Here is a 23,777-nt window from a genome sequence, read left to right as displayed (position 1 = left end):
ATTGACCCAAACTCGAGTCTAGACCAGCCTGGTCACGTGTGACACAAGTCAGTACTCAGCATACGTCAATGTCTGAGGACGTCGGGAGATGACATGGAAACCAGCCACTAGGGGCAACAGTGAGCGCTGTTAGACTGTGGATGGGGATGGTAGATGGGCGTATGACGTGGACTTGTTGGGATGCGGACTGTCTGTGGGTCATGGGGAATATGGTCAGAATCATTGTCTAAAACTGCTCTGATCTTCTCCAAGTGGCCCTTATGCCGGGTATACACAACCCGACTTCGCCACCTTTTTTGCCTTCCCCGACAAATTTTCATGATCGGAGTGAAATCTTATGAACTTGGGCTAGGATCAGTACGTCGGAACTCGTGTAGTTTGAGAGGGTCATGGACCCATCGATGATGGCTGTTCCATTCTCCAGAACCCTGTCGGATTTCCCTGTCATTTTTTGACATGTCAGAAATGTTGGTTGTGCAACTGCAATTTGTAGTATGAGCAGTGCTACAATGTGATTGGGCAATGACTACCGCAAATAACCAATGAGCACTCAGCATGTGAAACCAAAACAATGACGGGATTCGATTAATCCGGTCGCCCAGGTAGGTGTTTTTTTGCAGCAGGTGCAAATTGATTGCATTGGTTTTGGAACCAGGCTGCCTCCCGGGCGTGAGCCAGGTCCCCCTTTCAAAGCCCACGGCGAAATTGGTTCAAAACAAAAGTGACGTACTGTAATTAATCATGTGGAGTAATGAGTAGGATTCTGTGTTTTCACATGCAGAAAGTGATGGCTTTAGATTTTTTATTTTTAAACGTTTTGTCTGCCTTCCAGATAAAAAAATAGTTTGCAAATTCGAGCATGTTTTCTGGAAGAGAGATTGTATGTCGTATGTTTCTGGACGATGCACCATGCTACCTTGTTGGCAACACGGCCGAGCGGCGCAGATTACTGTTCCTTATGAGAAGGGTGCTCCTCCCTCACCGCTTTTGCCCTCCCCCGTCCCGCTCAGCATAATCGAATCTGCCCAATCATGGTGAAGAGGAAAGCAACAACAACACGTACCATGTGGACCGAGGTAACGGAAGCTGTGGAGAGAACTCAGCCTTTATCAATATTAAAAGTTAGATATAACCTCCAATTCCCTCAGTAGAATAGAAAACTCCATATTGTTTACATCTGTCCGGTCCATATGCTGCGCCTCTTTTTTGATGTTTCTCCACATAATAATGTGCCCTCTAATAAATCAGCTCGCTGTTTGCGTGTCGGCATTTTTCTTCCAGGGCAGGATCAATTAGGGAATCATGGTGTAATGTGAGCACCCACATCCTGGGGTTGAGAATGGATAGAATGGAAGATTTGGGACAAGGAAATCGGGAAATGTGAGCGCGTCTAAGTGTATGCCCAGCAGTACTGTAGCTAGTGATCTGGGATCCGTATTCCCTGTCCCTGGTCTAGCGTTAACTCTTTTAGGTTAAAAGCATGAACTGATTTGAGATCAGTGCCCAAACTGAAGTTGTGATTGTTTTTTTTTAACTGCAGTGAAGCAGACTTGCAGTAGGCTTAGAGGGAGGAGCTGGATGGTGTCGGTTGGAGGAGTCTAAATGCCAGCCACTCCCATGCTCCTGAGCTGCAAGCTTACCTGGGAATAGGTGCGGAGCGGAATCCACAGTGTCATGGCCGACCATCTGCATTCCTTCCCTCCTTCCCTTCCAGCTCCTGCACAGGATCACATTAATATTCCTTTGAAGCCTGTTTCAACTGCAGCCAGATCTCCCTCCTCACTCTCTCTCTCTCTCTCTCTATCGCTCTCTGTCTCTCTCTCTCTTTTCTTCGCTCATCTCACTCTCCTTCTCCCTTACACTCTCTCATTTGTACTCTCTCTTTCTTTCTCACTGTATTTCATTCTCCTTCTCTCTCCCCCTCTTCTCTCTCTCCTTTTTATCACTCTCCCAGTTATCCTACTTGAGGGAGGGACACACCTGCCTCGTGTTGCATTACCTTTAGTCAGGAGTTCCCCCTATCACAAACACACACGGATAGACACAGAAAAGGGTGGTGGGTGCCGATGCCTTTGACAGAGCATGTTGATTGGTTCAGAATGGTTGCTGCCTCTTGTAGGAGAGTGGAGTAGCTATTTTTAGATCAAGGGGTAGCTGGGTGAGAAAGACTGAGGAGGGGTGGTTGTGTGTGTAAGGAATACTGCAGTCTTAAAGGAAGTTCCCCCTTCCACACACACACATGCACACACACGCATACACACACACGAGCACACACGCTCCCCCTCGCCCCCCCCCCTCCCCCCCCCCCCCCTGCTCTCCATCCCTCTCGATCTCTCCTTCTCAGCCCCCCCCCCTTCACTTTTCCCTCTCCCTCTCTTTTTGTCAGTGGTTAAACATTTAACCGTTTCCTGGCGTCCATGCTATGGAGTTAGTTGGGTGCACTGATGATGCATTGTCGCATTATACATCTGCTTATTTATAAAGTGATATTTTTGTATCTTATATAAGCTCGCCTGTCCTTAGTAATCACTTAGACCATGAAACACCTTGTCTCTTTCTTAGTGATGTCTGTCTGTCTGTCTCTCTCTCTCTCTCTCTCTCTCTCTCTCTCTCTGTCATTCTATCTCTGACCACAATGATGACTCATGTGGCTCACACCTGCTCAACAGTCACGGGGCACAGCAGTTGCAGATGTGTTAGCGTGTGTGTCTGTGGACTGGGGGGGATGCTTTTGTAATGTCTACATATTGTCCCACTTAACTGATGAGTTCTCTCTCTCTCTCCTGTTCTCTTCATCCAGTGAGTGACAGCTGTTTTAGGAACCTGGCAGAGGACCGCAGTGGAATCAACCTCAAAGATCTGGTGCACGACCCCTCCCTGTAAGTCTTCCGACTCTCAACCTCCAGCACATTCTACATGAGACAAGGGGACCATACACACGCACGCACGCACACACACACACTCACTCACTCACTGGCTGCTCAGCCTGGTCGTTAGACCGTTAATCATCCTTAACAGTGACACACACATAAATGTCCATATGTTCTAGCACGTGTTGATCTTCTTACACCTTAGCACCACTGGTGCCATAATCCTAAAGCATCTCAGAGCATGACTGCTGATCTAGGATCAGTTTTACCTTCTCGATCATAATGAATAAGATGAAATGGACGGGGGAGCTGATTCCAGATCAGCACTCCTACTCTGAAACACTGGTGTTGCCCCATGGAAACCCTGGTCTGCTCTTATATGTTATAATAGCACGGGTGTGTTAGTGTATTAATGTCATAGGGCCTGTGCTGTAGCCCTCAGCCCAATCTAACGCTTGTCTGTCTGTCATGTCCTTCAGGGTGTAATATGGAGGCCTATGTGTGGAAGCCTGTGTCATGTCTCATACGTCACGCTGTCTTGGGACACACTGATGGAGCCAGCGCTGGCGCCACTAACTAGCTAGACTGTCAACCGGGCTGTCACACACTCATTAGCGTGTGTGTGGAGAGGAGGGTGGGGTGTGTGTGTGTGTGTGTTCCTGGATGCATGCCTGCCTGTGTGTGTGTGTGTGTGTGTGTGTGTGTGTGTGTGTGTGTGTGTGTGTGTGTGTGTGTGTGTGTGTGTGTGTGTGTGTGTGTGTGTGTGTGTGTGTGTGTGTGTGTGTGTGTGTGTGTGTGTGTGTGTGTGTGTGTGTGTGTGTGTGTTTGCACGTGCGTGTGCATGTGTGTGTGTGTGTGTCAGTGTTAAGGACCAGGCTGGTTAGCCAAAGTGTGTGTGTCCATGTCTGGTGTAATATGATCCCAGTAGCTGATTTAGACTGCTCTGTCCCAATACTGGCAGTTGTCCCTCAGGGGGGGAGTGGCACTCAACAGGCAACTAGTGGTAGGGAGAGATAAATACCCCTAGGGAAATGGACATCACTACATCACTCGCACACATCAGAAGCCGTCAATGGATAACACATAATTCATTGACTACGAGCCTTGGGTTTTTCACAATGCCTTTACTGGCAAAAGTAATAGCTTTCACTATATTTCTCAAGCAACAAATATGTACTTACTATATGAGCAACAAATGAGAACAAAAAAATAAATAATCCTTAATGTAACCTAGCCATCCTCTGACTGTGGTTCAATGTGGAGTTGGAACTGAAGCAGGACTTTCCTTCCATAATAGCAATTTGACATGTAACAGTCGCATTTCCTTCGGTCATTTTCCACTGGTTAATAATGATTAGCCAGTGGAAGCATTGTAGAAGAATTAAAACCACCGTCCTGAACTAATATTTATAGTAAATGTTTTAGGGCCCGTACACAGATAGGTGCACATCCATAGACATACAGTACAGGTGTTTTTATCTAACACCAGACAATAAGTAGGAAAAGAAGATACTTCAGCTGCATTGACAAATATCGTCAATCACTAACCTTACTACAATAAAGAACAATGACAAGTGATTGACTTCAAGGTATTTTTTAACCTGTCTAGGATGAGGGTGCCGCTAGCGGCACTCCCCCCCCACCCCCACTGAAAAACCAGTGCCGCGAAATTCAAAAAAAATTTTTTTTTTAAATATTTAACTTTCACACATTAAAGTCCAATACAGCTAATGAAAGACACAGATCTTGTGAATCCAGCCAACATGTCCGATTTTTAAAATGTTTTACAGGGAAGACACAATATGTAAAGATGTACATCTATTACCTAAAAACACATTAGCATAATCCACCATCTTTTATTTGTCCACCAACACCAGTAGCTATCACCATTTCGGCTAAACTAAGATATTTATAGCCCCTAACCAAGAAAAAAACTCATCAGATGACAGTCTGATAACATATTTATGGTATGGGATAGGTTTTGTTAGAAAAAAGTGCATTTTTCAGGTAGATGGCATAGGTTACAATTGCACCCACCGTCACAAATGGACTAGAAAAACTACATAGAGCAACGTGTTTACCTACTTACTAATCATCAAACATTTCGTAAAAATACACAGCATACACTAATCGAAAGACACAGATCCTGTGAATACAGACAATATTTCAGATTTTCTAAGTGTCTTACAGCGAAAACACAATAAATCGTTATATTAGCATAGCACATAGCACATAGCAGCCCAGCATTGATTCTAGCCAAAGTGAGCGATAAAAGTCAACATCGCCAAAATATATTAATTTTTTCACTAACCTTCTCAGAATTCTTCAGATGACACTCCTGTAACATCATATTACACAATCCATATAGAGTTTGATCGAAAATGTTTATATTTAGCCACCAAAATCATGGTTAGACAATGTGAAATGTAGCCCAGCTGGTGAGAAAATGTCCGTGCGCCATATTAGACAGTGATCTACTCTTATACATAAATACTCATAAACGTGACTAAAAAATATAGGGTGGACAGGGATTGATAGACAATTTAATTCTTAATACAATCGCGGAATTACATTTTTTAAATTATCCTTACTTTTCAATACAGTTTGCGCCAAGCGAAGCTACGTCAAAAAACATGGCGTCCTAAGCCACTAACATTTTTCGACAGAAACACGATTTATCATAATAAAAATGTCCTACTTTGAGCTGTTCTTCCATCAGTATCTTGGGCAAAGGATCCTTTCTTGGATCCAATCGTCTTTTGGTGGAAAGCTGTCCTCTTGCCATGTGGAAATGCCAACTGCGTTCGGGATGAACTGGAAGCGTGCCCAGCAATTCACAGCGTTTCAGAAATAAATGTCCCAAAATCGCACTAAACGGATATAAATTGCTATAAAACGCTTTAAATTAACTACCTTATGATGTTTTTAACTCCCATAACGAGTAGAAACATGACCAGAGTAATATTACTCCCTCCACTAATGCTTGGAACAAGTGCGGGTCGATGTCCTCCAGGCGCATTACGCAGCAAGAAAAGACTTGCTAGCTACAGGTTTTTTTAATTTATAGTGCCTGTGAACGCGCAATCGACCCCATTCAAATCGTCATCACGTAAAGGCATCCAGGGGAAGACGTAAGCAGTGTCCGTATACTCATAGCAATAACAGTGCCCTTTTAACTGACTCCAGATCAGGGGCCAAAATTTCTGAAATCTGACTCCATGTCAGGGAAATTGCTGTAGAATGTGCTCTGTTCCACTTAGAGACAAAATTTCAACTCCTATAGAAACTATAGACTGTTTTCTATCCAATAATAATAATAATATGCATATTGTACGATCAAGGATTTTGTGGGAAGCCGTTTCAAAAATTACACGATTAGCATAAATAGTCACAACAGCGCCCCCATCCTCAACAGGTTATTAATGAACAACAAGGCAAGCGTACACAATTATACATTCCATTTGCAGTAAATGCTTTAGATAGATTATTTAGATCCACTGGGTTTTACAAGACAATCTGGTTGGCTCAGGATTCCCTAAAACATTAAACAACACAAATTACAATTCATACAAATGTCAAAAGCCCATATAGCTGTAACGGTTCTCCTCTTCCTCTTCATCCGAAGAGGAGGAGCATGGATTGAACCAAGACGCAGCGTGATACTTAGACATAATGTTTAATAAACAAAACAGAAAACATGAACGAACACTTGAAGTTACAAAACAAATAAACGATGTAGACAGACCTGAACGACGAACTCACATGAAACACGAAGAACGCATGAACACGAAAACTGCTTACATAAAACGAACGAACAAACAAACAAAACCGAAACAGTCCCATGTGGCGCAACGACATACACAGACACAGGAGACAACCACCCACAACAAACAATGTGAAACAACCTACCTTAATATGACTCTCAATTAGAGGAAACGCCAAACACCTGCCTCTAATTGAGAGCCATACCAGGCAACCCTTAAACAAACATAGAAACAGAAAACATAGACTGCCCACCCAAACTCACGTCCTGACCAACTAACACATACAAAACTAACAGAAAACAGGTCAGGAACGTGACATAACCCCCCCCCCCCCCTCAAGGTGCGTACTCCGAACGCACCACCAAAAGTCTAGGGGAGGGTCTGGGTGGGCGTCTGACCACGGTGGTGGCTCAGGCTCTGGGCGAGGTCCCCACCCCACCATAGTCAATCCCAGCTTACGCCCCCTTAAAATGACCACCCTCCTATTACACCTACTTAACTTAATAGGTAACTTCAAAATAAGGGGCAGCACCAGGATAAGGTAGCTCACTACAGAGAGATAGCTCAAGACAGAGAGGTAAGTCAAGATAGAGAGGTAGCTCAGGATAGAGTGGTAGCTCCGGACTGAAGGGCAGCTCCGGACAGAGAGACAGCTCTGGACTGAGGGGCAGTTCTGGATACATGGCAGCTCTGGACGCTCATGACTAGCTGACGGATCTGGACGCTCATGGCTGGCTGACGGCTCTGGACGCTCATGTTTGGCTGACGGCTCTGGACGCTCATGGCTGGCTGACGGCTCTGGACGCTCATGGCTGGCTGACGGCTCTGGACGCTCATGGCTGGCTGACGGCTCTGGACGCTCATGGCTGGCTGACGGCTCTGGCAGATCCTGTCTGGTTGGCGGCTCTGGCAGATCCTGTCTGGTTGGCGGCTCTGGCAGATCCTGTCTGGTTGGCGGCTCTGGCAGATCCTGTCTGGTTGGCGGCTCTGGCAGATCCTGTCTGGTTGGCGGCTCTGGCAGATCCTGACTGACGAATGGCTCTAGCGGCTCCTGACTGACTAACGGCTCTGACGGCTCGGGACAGACGGGCGGCTCTAATGGCTCGGGACAGACGGATGGCTCAGACGGCACTGGGCAGACGGATGGCTCAGACGGCACTGGGCAGACGGATGGCTCAGACGGCACTGGGCAGACAAATGGCTCAGACGGCACTGGGGAGACGGATGGCTCAGACGGCACTGGGGAGACGGATGGCTCAGATGGCGCTGGTGAGACGGATGGCTCTGGCCGGATGAGACGCACTGTAGATCTGGTGCGTGGTGCCAGAACTGGAGGCAGACATCTTTCCTGCAGAAACTATCCAGCCGCGGGTCGCAGAGCTTCATGGGTAATTTGAGTACCACTCACTAGGAAGTCTGCAAATTGATTGGCTTTGTTTTGGAGGACGAACTAGAGGGCGGAAAAGGCACTACGCGTAGCTCAAAATGTCATCAGAAAACCACTCCCACTCCGGGAGAAGTCTCTAAAACCCAACCCAAGGCAACAGTGACTAGGGTCTGATTTCAACGACAGTCTCATTTGGCATAGAGGAACAACGTCAATGTCTTATTTAGCGGACGTTCTTATACAGAACGACTTACTGGAGCAGTTAGGGTTCATTAAGTGTCTTGTTCATGGACAGATTTTAAACCTAGTCAGCTCAGGGATTCAAACCAGCGACCTTTCGGTTACTGGCCCAATGCTGTTATAAAATACAAAATAAAATACAATATAAATAGAAAATACTAAATAGTAGCAAGATGGCGATCACAGAGGTTATTTTTAATGAGTGCATTTCGCAAGTGTCTAGTTTGCGTCAACTAGCGTCACTTAAACCACTGCAAAGGTTTCTCCTGCAAACTTTGGTTTTGGAGTTTCCACGTTCTGGCATGTCAGCCTCCTGATTTGTTGGGAGAGTTGTCTTTCCGAAGAGGACCCACCCCGTAAAAAATGTTGTTATCTTATTGAAGTTGTGAATAGAGTCTGCAATTGAAACCAGACCCCCGTTGCCTAGGTTGGGTTTTCGAGACGACTCCAGGTGGCTCACGAAGTCGCGAAAAACGGCCTCGGAGGGCTAAGGGGATTATTGGGATTGAGCCTGACCCTCTACTCCCCTCTACAGGCTGTGCCATGCTGTGCCACATTTCCACATCACGTGTTACTACCCCAGAATGAACAGCTGGAGACAAATTCTGGCCACAATGTGCCACGGCACACTGTCTGGGACAGACACACACATAGACATCCATTCATGATTATTCACGCAGGGACACACATACGCACGCACACACAGACGTCCATTTACGCACACACGCACACTCCAAACACAGGGCAGAGCCACCCACAGCCCACCAGAATCAGCCCAGACACGCAGGCACATACACACACACACACACACACACACACACACACACACACACACACACACACACACACACACACACACACACACACACACACAGAGACACACACACGCACACACAGACACACACACAAACACACAGACGTCCATTTACGCACACACGCACACTCCAAACACAGGGTAGAGCCACCCACAGCCCACCAGAATCAGCGCAGACAGTTTAAACCAGACAGCTGTCACTCAATGGAACACATTTTCTTTAAACACCAGTGGTCACCAACCACTTTCAGTCACTTTCAGAGTCAAAGTCTACCGCTCAGATTTTTTTTTTGAGCATGACTTGTAAGCCTATGCAACATTAACTTACAGTTTTTTACGATTGCTGACACACTACAATTGAACTTTTCCCACAATTAGCAAAACCTTACACTCAAGGAGCAAAACACAAGGCTAGATTTGCACAACTGTAAGCACATTGTCAGCTTCACACTATTTGCAAAACATTACACACAGTGATTTGCAAAACACTAAACACACTTGTATACATCAGACACAGAAGTATATCATGATGTCACTTCCTTGCAATTCAAAAGCACTGACTGTCAAATTACCACACCTATGAACCAATCTGTTAAACACAGCCATCAGGTGCACAAACACATGATTGCTAAACTGTAGACACACCAATCAGGTTTAAGCACTATAAAAATGCAGCAGGTAGGTTCACCTGCCTTCAACCAAAATGCCTTCAACCAATATAATCAATGTCCCAGGGCAACGTGGGGGTAATATCACCCTTTGCGCTGCCATTTCACAGCATGGGGTTGTCCTCCATCATGCCAAAATGGGCCTTTACAACACACCTCACATTCTCGCATTTTTGGACCGATTGCACCACATCGTCACAGTAGGTAATGAAATGCACCAGATGCAATACACGGTCTTCTGGGACAATGTGTCATTCCACCGCTCTGCTTTGGTCCAGAACTGGTTTCAACACCATCCACAGTTGACAGTACTATACCTTTCACCATACTCTCCGTTTCTAAACCCTATCGAAGAGTTTTTCTCTGCATGGCGGTGGAGGGTTTACGATCTCCAGCCCCAGGCTCAGGTACCCCTCATTCAGGCCATGGAGGCCAAGTGTGACCAAGTCCACGGCGCAGCTGTGCAAGGATGGATTCGACATTCAAGACGGTTCTTCCCGCGTTGTCTTGCTAATGACGATATTGCTTGTGATGTTGATGACATTCTCTGGCCAGATCCAGCTAGGCGAAGAGATAATGTATAGTTTGTTTTCTGTAGTATTTTCTGTACAATATTGTCAGTTTTTTTCTGATTATTTTTTATGTTTGTTGTTGTTATTGTTATTTACTGTAATTGTAACCTATACTGGATACAGTATTTTAAGTTTGTCTGTTGTTTGCTGAGCTAACAGTGTTATGCACACTACTGTAGTAGCATGAAAACTGTGACATGTTTTGTTGTGATTCTCCATGTTGACATGTTGACTGATTTGGGTATATGGAGAGAAATAAATGATATTTTCCTCAGTCTGCAGCGTTGGTCTTGTGTAGTATTTGTATAGTTGCACTTTCTCTGTGTACTTCATTTACACTACTCTAATCACTGACAATTAGACTTGCTAAAAGTGTTTTAGGTTAGCAACAGCAGTGTGTAACTGGTTCAAAAAGATTGAAGTCATATGAAATGTGTGTGTTTCGTATGGTAACAAAATATAATTTTAATGAAGTCGTGTATAGTTTTGACAAAAGTATTCCATTTTGCAAATGATCTGAAGTGTTGTGCTACTTTGGTGTAGGGTTGTGCTAATTGTGTGTAGTGTTTTGACAAACCGGGCCCGGTTTTCAAAATTGTGCTTAAACAATTGAAAAAAACTGTAATACATTTATATTTTAGTAATTTTGCAGACACTAGTCCAGAGTGACTTAAAGGAGCAATTAGAGTTAAGTGCACATTGGCAGATTTTCACCTAGTCGGGTTGGGGATTCGAACCAGCGACCTTTCGGTTACTGGCCCAATGCTCCTAACCACTAAAAAAGTGTTCTGTAAGAATAGTGTCGGCACAGTAGGCCTAATACATTATCTCAGCATATTGGCTATGTTTGGCCTGCCAATATCTTCTCAGACCATAATATCTTTCAAATCTCCAGCTACGGAGACCATTTGTTGTATTAGGTGTGAGGTATAGTGGAGCATAATTAGCTTTGCTGGACTGATTGTACGGTACCTTCCTTTGATGGTATTTTATTCTTAAATGATATTGTAAGTTGGAATGGTAGAGTTATGTCCTTCATGGAGTTGTACGGGAAGGTCTCCTCAATCCAAGAGTGCAACCAATTGATTACAGCATTACCCCAAAAATGGAGGAGGCTGGTGGCAGCAGGAGGAGGTAGGGAACTGGTCTGTCTGCCCAATATAAAGGATCAAAACTGGCGGAGGAATAAAAATAACCTAAATAGGAAAGTATACCCGTTTCATTTGAGGACCAGGATGTTGACAACTGTGCCATACAGATCGCAAATAGTTGGGAAGAGATTTTTGATGTACCGATTCCAAGGTACATGGTCTATGTGTTGATATATAAAACAACGCAAGATTCAAGACTTTGTGCTTTTCAGCTAAAATTATTATATAGAATTCCACCAACAAAATGTTGAATATTTGGGGCATAAAATCATCAAAGCTCTGCAGATTTCATTGTGAGGATACAGAATCAATAGACCGTTTGATTTGGTATTGCCCTCAGGTAGCCTGTTTCTGGTCTCAGGTTCAGGAATGGCTGAAAATGCATAGCATTGATCTAAAATTGACCCTAGAAATAGTACTGTTAGGAGATCTGGAGAGACCAGGTCAGTCAATTACTAATATACTAATACTCTTAGTAAAATTATTAATTTTCATCTCGCAATATGTGGATTCTATTCGATTAGATAGATTGAAATTGTATGTTAAACATCACAGCATAGTTGAAAGATATGTGTTGGGTAGAAATCCGAAGACGGTCGGCCAGCAGAGATAGATGGGATGGGCTGAGGGAAGCTGAGGTTTGGGATCTGGAATTGTAGACAAGTGGGAGTGGAGGTTGGTTGAGGGACAGCTATTGGGGAACTGTGGTGTGATCTTGGAGGGTTCGGGTTCAGGTTTTTTGGCCTGGTGGGAGATCTGTCAACGTGCCCTTGAGCAGGGCATTGACCCTGGATGCTTCTGTGTGTCGCTCTGAATGGGAATCTGTTGGATGACTGGTATGATGTAGTTGTTGACCGGCTTCACTGCAAGTATATTGTATGTTTCGGATATTCAATAAATATAAAAATAAATAAATACATTTTTAAAATACAGTTGAAAGTATGTATTTGAAGTTTTTTAATAAATGTGAATATTTGTAGCTACTTTTCAAGTAAATACCTGGAGTCAACTTGCGCAATATGTTAGGAGATAAAGAACATTACGTTTTTAATTTCACCTGTCACATTATTTTTTGTTATGAAGCTTATGCTTGTTTACAAGCACACAACGACAAGAGACCGGGGCCTTGTGACTGTTGCGTATCATGCGCCAGGTGATCTAGTTACAATATGGAACTCTCAACTAAATGTTTACCAGCTAGATATCTTATAACTATTAAGTTACTGTCTAAAATGTGCTAAATACTCTACAGTTGTGCATTTGGTTTGCTAATTTAGTAGCTAGTTAAAAACCTCTCTGGGATAGGTGGGACGATTGCGTCCCACTTGACCAAAAGCCAGGGAAAATGCAGAGCGCCAAATTCAAAAAGAATTATATAAAAATCAAACTTTCATTAAATCACACATGTAAGATACCAAATTAAAGCTACACTCGTTGTGAATCCAGCCAACATGTCAGATTTCAAAAAGGCTTTTCGGCGAAAGCATAAGATGCTATTATCTGATGATAGCACAACAGTAAACAAAGAGAGTGTAGCATATTTCAACCCTGCAGAGGCAACACAAAACGCAGAAATAAAATATAAATCATGCCTTACCTTTGACGAGCTTCTTTTGTTGGCACTCCAATATGTCCCATAAACATCACAAATGGTCCTTTTGTTCAATTAATTCCGTCCGTATATATCCAAAATGTCAATTTATTTGGCGCATTTGATCCAGAAAAAAACAGCTTCCAATTTGCGCAAAATCACTACAAAATATCTCAAAAGTTACGTGTAAACTTTGCCAAAACATTTCAAACTACTTTTGTAATACAACTTTAGGTATTTTTAAACGTTAATAATCGATCAAATTGAAGACGGGTCTATCTGTCTTCAATACAGGAGGACAACAAACTAACGCTACTTTTCTAGTCTTGCGCAACTCTCAAACAGTACACATAACATTAATCTGATTCAAGATGGCCGTACTTCTTCATTGCACAAAGGAATAACCTCAAACAATTTCCAAAGACTGGTGACATCCAGTGGAAGCGGTAGGAACTGCAAACAAGTCCCTTAGAAATCTAGTATCCCAATGAAACCTCATTGAACAGACAGTGACCTCAAAAAAAGAAAAATCTGAATGGTTTGTCCTCGGGGTTTTGCCTGCTACATACGTTCTGTGATACTCACAGACATTATTCAAGCAGTTTTAGAAACTTCCGAGTGTTTTCTATCCAAATCTACTAATAATATGCATATCTTATATTCTGGGGATGAGTAGAAGGAAGTTGAAATTGGGCACGCTATTTATCCAAAAGTGAAAATGCTGCCCCCTATCCTAGAGAAGTTAACAATCTAGCTAAGTGGATAGTTTCTTCCAAAATCAAGCATTCACTTCATAACAGCAGAGAATTCCTTCCTTGATCAAGAGCCTTGCTGGCTAATATTAGTTTTGTACGTGCAGCAAACTGTGAGTAGCTTGTTGTACTTGTATAGTTTAGGTCAGAAACTGTATAAAATGTTCACAATGAGCTCGTTAGCATTTAGTTAGCATTCTCTACGGGTTTTTACATGTGCTTGTTAGCATTGGTAACCTTCAGATTACAGAGAATAGGTGGGGTTTGAAAGCAGCGCCCCTTGTGTTCTGTGCCGGTATTACCGAATATCCCGGTATGGCACAAGGACGGTATGAAGGTATGACAATCTGGATACCGCCCAAGCCTACTTTAAACTCTTTTAACACATTCTCCTTGATATCAGTCTGCACAGTGTCCAATCAGTACACCAACACATAATGTATTCCCTCCTATTGAAGGAGTGTGAAGAGGTGTGTCAGTCGAGAGGGAGTTAGAGAGAGAGAGAGAGAGAGAATGTAAGACAGAGAGCAAAACAGAGAGAAAAGGAGAGAGACAAATAGCAAATAGAGAGAGAGAGAGACAAAACAAGACAGAGAGAGAGCGAGGGAGAGCGAGAGAGAGAGAGACAAATAGAGAGAGAGGGGTCATGAAAACGACACCCATTCTCAAGGACAGATGGGTTGTTGTCTGTTCTCAATGTGTACAGTTCTCCCCTCCTGCTTATTTGTGTGTGTGTGTGTGTGTGTGTGTGTGTGTGTGTGTGTGTGTGTGTGTGTGTGTGTGTGTGTGTGTGTGTGTGTGTGTGTGTGTGTGTGTGTGTGTGTGTGTGTGTGTGTGTGTGTGTGTGTGTGTGTGTGTGTGTACATGTGTGTGTTGAAGGTTGAATGAATATCCTCCTGGGTCTCCAGCCAACACCGTGTTGCCGCCCTCGAGCGACTTGGGTTGTAACATCCTTTGTCAATTTTACAAATTGTCGCAGCTAAAAATAGCGTCTGTATAAATCAGATGGGTGACAGTGTGCTCATTTCACCCACGGAGCAGCAGTCACTGGAAGGAGATAGACAAGACAGGTCCACTGGGCTGGTTGTGCTCTACGTTAGCAAGCTATCTTATGCTAGTCTGTGAATGTTTCTGTACTAGCCTGTTTTAGTCAGTGTTAGCATTCGCTAGCCTGTGCTAGCCTTAACTAGCGCCTGCTAGCCTGCAATGTGTTAAGCTATGTTATCGTGCAAATGATCTGCTGTACATGGACTTGTCAAAATGACGTCGTATCCCAGGTTGCGGCAAATTACATGTTGGAGGGGTAGTGGATAGTTCAGAGAATAAGAGATTGAGGGGAGACAGAATTCTGCAATTTGACCCTTTTTATACTACAGAGACAAGCTGAACTAAGCCAAGGTGAGCTGTACTGAGCTGGCCTGGTTACGCATCCACCATAGTTGCTGCAACTGTGCTTGAAAGGACAAAGTGAAAGGAAAATCCCAGGCAACGCAGTACAGATTAGATATGCATGATAGTGTGGAGTCCTAAATATAGCTGGGTTGGGTTGTTCTTGAGTGTATCTCTGTCTGAGTTTGTCTAAGTGTGTGTCTGTGTGTCTAAGTGTGTATCTCTGTGTGTCTCTTTGCTAGTGTTTCAGTGTGTGATTGTTACAGTGAGTGTAGCACTGGGAGTGTAACACCGTACAGAGCACTCAGAGCACTCAACACTGGCTGGTGGTGGGGGTTGTGTGTGTGTCATGCGAGGAGAGTCCCCTCAAAGACACACATATACACCCCTCTCACTGCAGACAGGTTGAAAGGAATTGTTGACCCTTGAGAGCTTCCCTACATCGCTGCCATCACAGCCAGGCTCTACTAAGATGTCTTGAAATAGTTAGGGCAGGGATGATGGTGCTGGCCCTCTGTTTGTGTGTGTGAGTGTGTACTTGTTTACCTACATTATCAGTAACCCAATGTCCTAACATTTCACCTGGATGTCCAGAAAAGATAGGAAAACAATAACTTTTTTGAAAAGTCAGGTCCTGAATTTGTTCAAACACTATTTTAAGCTTAAGGGTTAGTTTATGGGTTTTGGGATTAAGGTTAGGCTTAGTGTTAGTGGGTTTAGGGTTTAGGGTTAGTGTTAGTGGGTTTAGGGTTTAGGGTTAGTGTTGGAAAATACTATTTTTAATGGTCAAACAAACGCGCGTGTGTGTGTGTGTGTGTGTGTGTGTGTGTGTGTGTGTGTGTGTGTGTGTGTGTGTGTGTGTGTGTGTGTGTGTGTGTGTGTGTGTGTGTGTGTGTGTGTGTGTGTGATGGAGAGCCCTGTACAAAGACCATGCATTATTAATACCACCACTACAGCAGATGGGCCTCATAATAGAGCTGGCCCACAACTGTACAGACCTGCACAGCTGGGTCACAGACTGTGTGTGTGTGTGTGTGTAGTGTGTGTGTGTGTGTGTGTGTGTGTGTGTGTGTGTGTGTGTGTGTGTGTGTGTGTGTGTGTGTGTGTGTGTGTGTGTGTGTGTGTGTGTGTGTGTGTGTGTGTGTGTGTGTGTGTGCAGGGGGTAAGGGGGTATTGGTTAGCTGGTTGTGTCTTGATGTCTTTGTTTAATTGAACCTTTATCTACGTAGTCTCATTGAGATCAAATCTATTTTTTCCAGAGAGACCTTGTCCAACCCACACAGCAGCAGGGGGGAGCAGAGTTTCAGACACATCTCAGACATAACAACTTACAGACATAGGCACACCATAAACAAATAGATGTAGACACACATACATTACGATTACATACAGAAACAGAAACATCATAGGTCAAATATATCATATGTACCGCCGCATTAAATCTGAACGACGGGGCGGCAGGTAACCAAGTGGTTAGAGCATTGGACCAGTAACCGAAAGGTTGCTGGATCGAATCCCCGAGCTGACAAGGTAAAAATATGTTATTCTGCCCCTGAACAAGGCAGTTAACCCACTGTTCCCTGGTATGCTGTCATTGTAAATATGAATTTATTCTTAACTGACTTGCCTAGTTAAATTAAAAATGACAGTCACATTCTTCAGTATGTGAGTCAACCAGACTTTCTAACTCCTCCAAAGAAACAAGATCCTGGTGTTCCAAACTCCAAGACCGTCTAGCTGAAACTCTTATTGCCGTGATCTGTTAAAAGTACGTGGGAGTCTCAGGTACCTATAGTACACGATGTAGGCTTATATCTCGCTCTCTATCCTGTCGTCCTGTTGTTCTTTCTGTCTGGCTCTCTCTTTCTGTCATTCTCTCGTTTTGTCTCTATGGCTTTCTGGCTGCTTTTCTCAATCTCCTATTGCCTTTCTCCCCCTACCCTTCCTTCCCCCTCTCTCTCTCTCTCTCTCTCTCTCTCTCTCCCTTCCTCCCTTATTCTATTCTCTCCTATTTTATTCATAGACTAATCTGGGCAAAGCATCCCGTCTTCCAGGCCAAAGCCCTGTGTCCCCTCTCATACTGTAGCAGCATCAGTACTGCATGTTTCCACACCTAGAGCAAACAGCCATAACTCTCCCTCTCCCCCATTGGACAGCAGTGGGTCAGATCCAGCTCCTCTACAGAATGTTTCAGGAAGTGCTCTGTACTGGAACACCATGGAGTAGATGAGTGTTGTTACCCTGTCACATTAAAACACACACACACACACACACACACACACACACACACACACACACACACACACACACACACACACACACACACACACACACACACACACACACACACACACTGGTATGCAACAACACTCACACAGACACTTCAGAGACATAGCAGAGACACGGCATCCCGAAACACAGCAACAAAGCAAACACACTCATGATAAACATGTAAACCAGAGGCTTGGGATAGAATGGGGTTGCCTAGGAAACAGCTGGAAGGAATCGGAGCTATTTGTGTTTAGCATATTTTCATTTTGGCTAAAACAGAGAGGGAGGAAATGAACATACAGAGAGGGGATTTGTTTTTACAGGTCCTTTACTTTCCCGGGGTGAACACTCTCGTGCACACACACATACGTGTAGGCACACACACCCCATCGCTGTGAGTTAAGCACTCACACTCTCGTCAGACATTTGTTAGCATAGGTGTGTGTGTGTGTGTGTGTGTGTGTGTGTGTGTGTGTGTGTGTGTGTGTGTGTGTGTGTGTGTGTGTGTGTGTGTGTGTGTGTGTGTGTGTGTGTGTGTGTGTGTGTGTGTGTGTGTGTGTGTGTGTGTGTGTGTGTGTGCCTGCGTGCGTGCGTGAGTGAGTGCATGTATACATCTGTATGTGAGTGCGTGCATGTGTTTGTCCTACAGGCAAAACCTCTCTTACCTTCTTACCTTCTCAATGACGTGGCACAGTTTCTCTGGACCTGCGCAAAGTCAGAGTTTAACTTTCAAAATGTATGACCTTTTACTGTGGCTTAAACACAGTCATGATGTTTTCATTTGATTGTCAAAAGATCACTTCAAATGTTCCTTTAAGTCGGCGTGCTTCTACTTGTGATGGTGTTTCATCAGTCGAGGACGAGCTGGTAGTTTTGCCGACGTGCTAATCTTCAGGAAAAGGATCAGATTGATAAAGGGTTTTTTTAAACGTTTTTCGGGCACCACTTGGTCTTGCCTTTTGTTTATCCATGTTGAACAACTCACTCATTCTCCATCCGAGTCCCACCTGATTCACCTAACTTTTTTAACTTGATTGGCAATTAGGTGAGGAGGCCGAGGCGGGCCGCAGCTGAGAAATGGGCTGATTAGATGCAAGAAAACGATATTGTCTGACTCACCTACTACCCATGTACATTGGACAACACAAACACTTTGCTTGCTGCAAGTGGAAATTACTGTCAAAATTATTCATATTTATTCCTCAAATTTAGACTAGGTGTGAGATGATGGGCACATGGGCCCCCAGAACTCTTGTGCCCCCCCCTGCCTTATGGGGCGTGTGGGGGTTTCCGCTATGCCAGTGTACCTTCTGCATACTTTATCCCTGGCAGGTCAACCGTGATACAAGTCAGTATTCGACGTCCATCTATGTCCAAGGACGTCGGGAGATGACGTGGAAACATGCCACCAGGTGAAACACTGAGCGCTGTAACCTTCAAGAAGGCTTTGATTTTGCTAGGGCGCCGTGGACGGGGATGGCAGGTAGATGTAAGCATCTGCCTCTGTAAGCATCTGCCTCTGGTTCCAAAGGTTGCGTGTTTGAATCCAGCCACAGAAAGTAGTTTTTTATATTTTTGTTTTAAGCCTTAACACTTACCTCAACCTTCAGACTTAATGCCTAACCTTAAGAATTCAGATGAACGTCAAATCTGACGTGAGCCTAAGAGAGCTTGTTGCTTTAGCCACAGTCCATACTCCAGCTCTGTGACAAATTATGCTATAATACAATTACTACGCTCTATCACTTTTGCATTTTCATTTTTTAGCAAAATGGTTTCCCTCTAAAATGAAAAAGTTATTTACTACAAGCCAAGTTCATTACTTTGATGCAGTACCTCTATGGGATTTAATAGCTCAGTAGTCAGTGTAGCAGTGATGTTGTAAGGGCTAGATGTTACTTTAGTGTGGTTGTGGAGTTCCACCACAGTATTGTCTGAACGGGTGTCATGTCCCTAAGTGCCTGTCGCAGAGGGGGAAACATGATGCAGTAGTTTCCTAAAAATAGCACCTCCTTACAAAAACGGGTTAAGCAAGGAGTGTGTGTGTGTGTGTGTGTGTGTGTGTGTGTGTGTGTGTGTGTGTGTGTGTGTGTGTGTGTGTGTGTGTGTGTGTGTGTGTGTGTGTGTGTGTGTGTGTGTGTGTGTGTGTGTGTGTGTGTGTGTGTGTGTGTGTGTGTGTGTGTGTGTGTGTGTGTGTGTGTGTGTTGTATTATACCATAATTCGTACGTGGAGATTCTTTACCTGGAGCCTGCTGCATTAGTTTCTCCTCTTGCTGCAATACTGGCACTGGCCACCGGAGAGCGCCATGGTACACTTCTTCAAACAGCAGACTGTCCTTGTGAGTGTAGTATCCCTGACGGTCCGTCCTGAGGAAAGTCTTTTAGGAGGGGATGTTCAAGGGCATTCACGACTCTCCTTCCCTTTCTCGCTCTCTCTTTCATCCCTCTTTCTCTCCCTACTAGGCCTGCTTGGGTAAAAGAAGAGTAATTTGATTACTTTAAAAGCTCTTGTGTTGCATATCTGGAGGTTTGAGCCTACTGACTGTTTTGAAGACACTGCAGTACAGCAAGAGGCTTTATGTTTCTAGTTTCACATCTAAAATGGGAGTGACTGTGTCCTGATGCTCTCTCTCTCTCTCTCTCTCTCTCTCTCTCTCTCTCTCTCTCTCTCTCTCTCTCTCTCTCTCTCTCTCTCTCTCTCTCTCTCTCTCTCTCTCTCTCTCTCTCTCTCTCTCTCTCTCTCTCTCTCTCTCTCTCTCTCTCTCTCTCTCTCTCTCTCTCTCTCTCATAGGCTGGGAGGCTTTATTTCAGCCTATAAGATCGTGCCAGATGAAATTGATGAGATTAAGGTAAGTTGATCATTGGATGTCTATCTATTTGTCAGTCATCAGACCTGGGTTCAAATTGTATTTAAAATCCCATACTTTGAGCATGTGCTTTGGTGTGCCAGATGGACAGGGTTTGCACTTTTTTGGTATATTCGATTGGTTCCAATTAACCAGACAACCTCAATGAAGCGAGACTTAAGTATTTTAAAGATTTCAAACACTTTTTGACCCCAGGATCTGTATTCTAGAGTCTTAGAGTAGGAGTGCTGATCTAGGGTCAGGTCCTCCCATGTCCATATAATCTTAATCATAATAATTAGAAGATTTTTTTATTTTTTATGATCCCAGATGCGTACTCCTACTCTGAGACGAATGAATATGGTGTGCTCAGCTTCTCTTTCTATCCCTGTCTCACTGTCTTTCTAGAAGACATACACCCCTTCAAATGAGTCAATTTGGCTATTTCAGCCACACCCGTTGCTGACAGGTGTATAAAATCGTGCACACCGCCATGCAATCTCCATAGACAAACATTGGCAATAGAATGGCCTTACTGAAGAGTTCATTGACCTTCAACTGTAAGTGCTGTTATTGTGAAGTGGAAATGTCTAGGAGCAACAACGGCTTAGCCGCGAAGTGGTAGGCCACATAAGCTCACAGAACGGGACCACCGAGTGCTGAAGCGCATAGTGCGTAAAAACCATCTGTCCTCGGTTGCAACACTCACTACTGAGTTCCAAACTGCCTCTGGAAGCAACATCAGCACAAGACCAGTTCGTCGGGACCTTCATGAAATGGGTTTCCATGGCCGAGCAGCCGCACACAAGCCTAGATCACCATGCGCAATGCCAAGCGTCAGCTGGGGTGGTTTAAAGCTCACCACCATTGGACTCTGGAGCAGTGGAAACGTCTTCTCTGAAGTGATGGATCAAGCTTCACCATCTGTCAGTCCAACGGACGAATCTGGGTTTAGTGGATGCCAGGAGGACACTACCTGCCCAATGCATAGTGGCAACTGTAAAGTTTGGTGGCGGAGGAATAATGGTCTGGTGCTGTTTTTCATGGTTCGGACTAGGCCCCTTAGTTAAAGTGAAGGGAAATCTTAACACTACAGCATACAATAACTTTCTAGATGATTCTGTGCTTTGGGGAGGCCCTTTTCCTGTTTCTGTGCACAAAGCAAGGTCCATAATGAAATGGTTTGTCGAGATCGGTGTGGAAGAATTTGACTGGTCTGCACAGAGCCCTGACCTCAACCCCATCGAACAACTTTGGGATGAATTGGTACGCCGACTACGAGCCAGGCCTAATCACCCAACATCAGTGCCCGACCTCACAAATGCTCTTGTGGCTGAATGGAAGCAAGTCCCCGCAGCAATGTTCCAACAACTAGTGGAAAGCCTTCCCAGAAGAGTGGAGGCTGTTAAAGAGGCAAAGGGAGGACCAACTCCAAGTTAATGCCCATGATTTTGGAATGAGATTTTCGACGAGCAGGTGTCCACATACTTTTGGTCATGTACGGTATGTCACACCTTGTATACAGTCTAAGCCACAATCGTCACCCTCATGACCTCTTAGCAGTGACCTGCTGTATGAAACATCCTCTCCATCAGTGCCAATGAGACTCATGTCACGTGACATGAGGTATACCTAGGAACCTATCAGATCCTATGTCTCAGTCTGTCTCTCTCTGTCTGTCTCATCAGGAGACTCTGGTGGACTGGTGTGATGAGAAAGAACTCAATCTCATCTTGACAACCGGGGGAACCGGCTTCGCTCCCCGTGATGTCACACCTGAGGTAAGTGTGCGTGTCTGTCTGTCACCTAGCAATTGTACCTTGCTGTGTTACCCAGTCACAGGTTTTCTTTCTTCTTTGTCTACTGCCTCTTATCTGCACCGGCTCCCCTTGTCTCGACGGAAACTGTAACATGCAGATCCAAAATGACAATGGGTGGTGTGTGTCACTGAGAGGGGAAAGGAGTGGAGTGTGAGGGAAGGGGATGGAGGAGCCTCCATAGCTGATTAGTACAGCCACACACAGGGCTGTCTGTCCACTACTGTTACTAATGGCTCTCAGAAGTACCACTGGAGTCCCTTCATTTATCACCACTGAGACACTTGTGGGTTGGTTGAAGACACATACTCAGTAATATGGTATATGATAGCACTGTGTGTGTCTGGACGTGTTTGGCTCTTCTTGTGGGGACCAGAAGTCCCCACAACAATAGTAAACCAACTATTAGTCGCCATGAGGTCAAATGCTATTTCTAGGGGGTTTGGGGTTAAAGTTAGAATTAGTGTTAGAATGATGTTCGTTTTAGGGTTGGGGTTAGTAGCTAGGGTTAGTTTTAGGGTTAGTGTTAGGGTTAGGAGCCAAGGTTAAGGTTAGGTTTTGGGGTTTAGGGTTAAGGTTAGGGTTAGGGTCAGAGTATGGGTTAAGGTTAGGTTTAGGGTTAAGGGTTAGGTTTAGGGTTAAGGTTAGGGTTAGGGTAAGAGTGTGGGTTAGGGTTAGGTTTAGGGTTTAGGGTTTAGGGTTAGAGGTTAGGGTTAGGGTTAGGTTTAGGTTTAGGGTTAAGGTTAGGTTTAGGGTTAGGGTTAGGGTTAAGGTTAGGTTTAGGGGTAGGGTTAGGGTTTAGGGTTAAGGTTAGGTTTAGGGTTTAAGGTTAGGGTTAGGTTTAGGGTTGAGGTTAGGGTTAGGGTTAGGGTATGGGTTAGGGTTAGGTTTGGCGTTAGGGTTTAAGGTTAGGGTTAGGTTTAGGGTTAAGGTTAGGGTTAGGGTTAGGGTAAGAGTATGGGTTAGGGTTAGGTTTAGGGTTAGGGAAAATAGGATTCTGAATGGGACTGTAAGGTTAGCTGTACAATACTGTGTGTGTGTGTGTGTGTGTGTGTGTGTGTGTGTGTGTGTGTGTGTGTGTGTGTGTGTGTGTGTGTGTGTGTGTGTGTGTGTGTGTGTGTGTGTGTGTGTGTGTGTGTGTGTGTGTGTGTGTGTGTGCGTGTGTTTCAGTGTCTTGTCTATTGATGAAGGCTTTATTACCCAGTATCCCATGCTTCTGTGTTGATGATCCCACTCACTGTAGGTGTCAAGGGATTCTCTCCCTCTCTCTTTTTCCTCTCTCTCTTCTCCCTCCATTTAGATATGCTTCCTTTACACTCTAGCTTCTCCCCCCCCCCTCTCCTTCTACCACCCTCCTTTCTCACCCACCCTCTCTCTCTTTCCCTCACCACCTCCGCTCTCTCCCTCCCTATCTCTTCTCCCCTTCCCCCCTCCCTCTCTCCCCCATCTCTGCTCTCCCTCCCTCTCTCTCTCTCTCTCTCTCTCACTCTCTCTCTCTCTCTCTCTCTCTCTCTCTCCCTCCTGAGTCCTAGCCCACGATGCTCATCAGTGGCTGGTACTCTTTGAAGTCTTCTCTTTCTCCTCTCTTCTCATTTCTTTCTCCTCTCTTCTCCTCTCCCTCACTAATGGACTGTTTGTGTCACTA

General features: G+C 44.6%; 1 protein-coding gene across 1 annotated transcript in view; it reads left to right on the top strand.

The window, feature by feature from the left end:
* LOC129817136 (gephyrin-like) overlaps positions 1-23,003 on the top strand; it is a 49,850-nt gene extending 26,847 nt beyond the window's left edge. The window contains exons 2-4 of the mRNA XM_055872070.1: positions 2,801-2,879; positions 20,261-20,318; positions 22,004-23,003. Of these exons, the coding sequence (XP_055728045.1) occupies positions 2,801-2,879; positions 20,261-20,318; positions 22,004-22,225 (359 nt within the window). The 3' untranslated portion in view covers positions 22,226-23,003. The remainder of the gene's footprint in view (positions 1-2,800; positions 2,880-20,260; positions 20,319-22,003) is intronic.
* The last annotated feature ends 774 nt before the right edge of the window (positions 23,004-23,777 follow it).

Source organism: Salvelinus fontinalis, chromosome 20, assembly GCF_029448725.1.
Source record: "Salvelinus fontinalis isolate EN_2023a chromosome 20, ASM2944872v1, whole genome shotgun sequence".
In the NCBI taxonomy this organism is placed as follows: domain Eukaryota; kingdom Metazoa; phylum Chordata; class Actinopteri; order Salmoniformes; family Salmonidae; genus Salvelinus; species Salvelinus fontinalis.
Note: the sequence above shows the minus strand (reverse complement) of the source record. Positions and strands in the feature narration are given on the sequence as shown.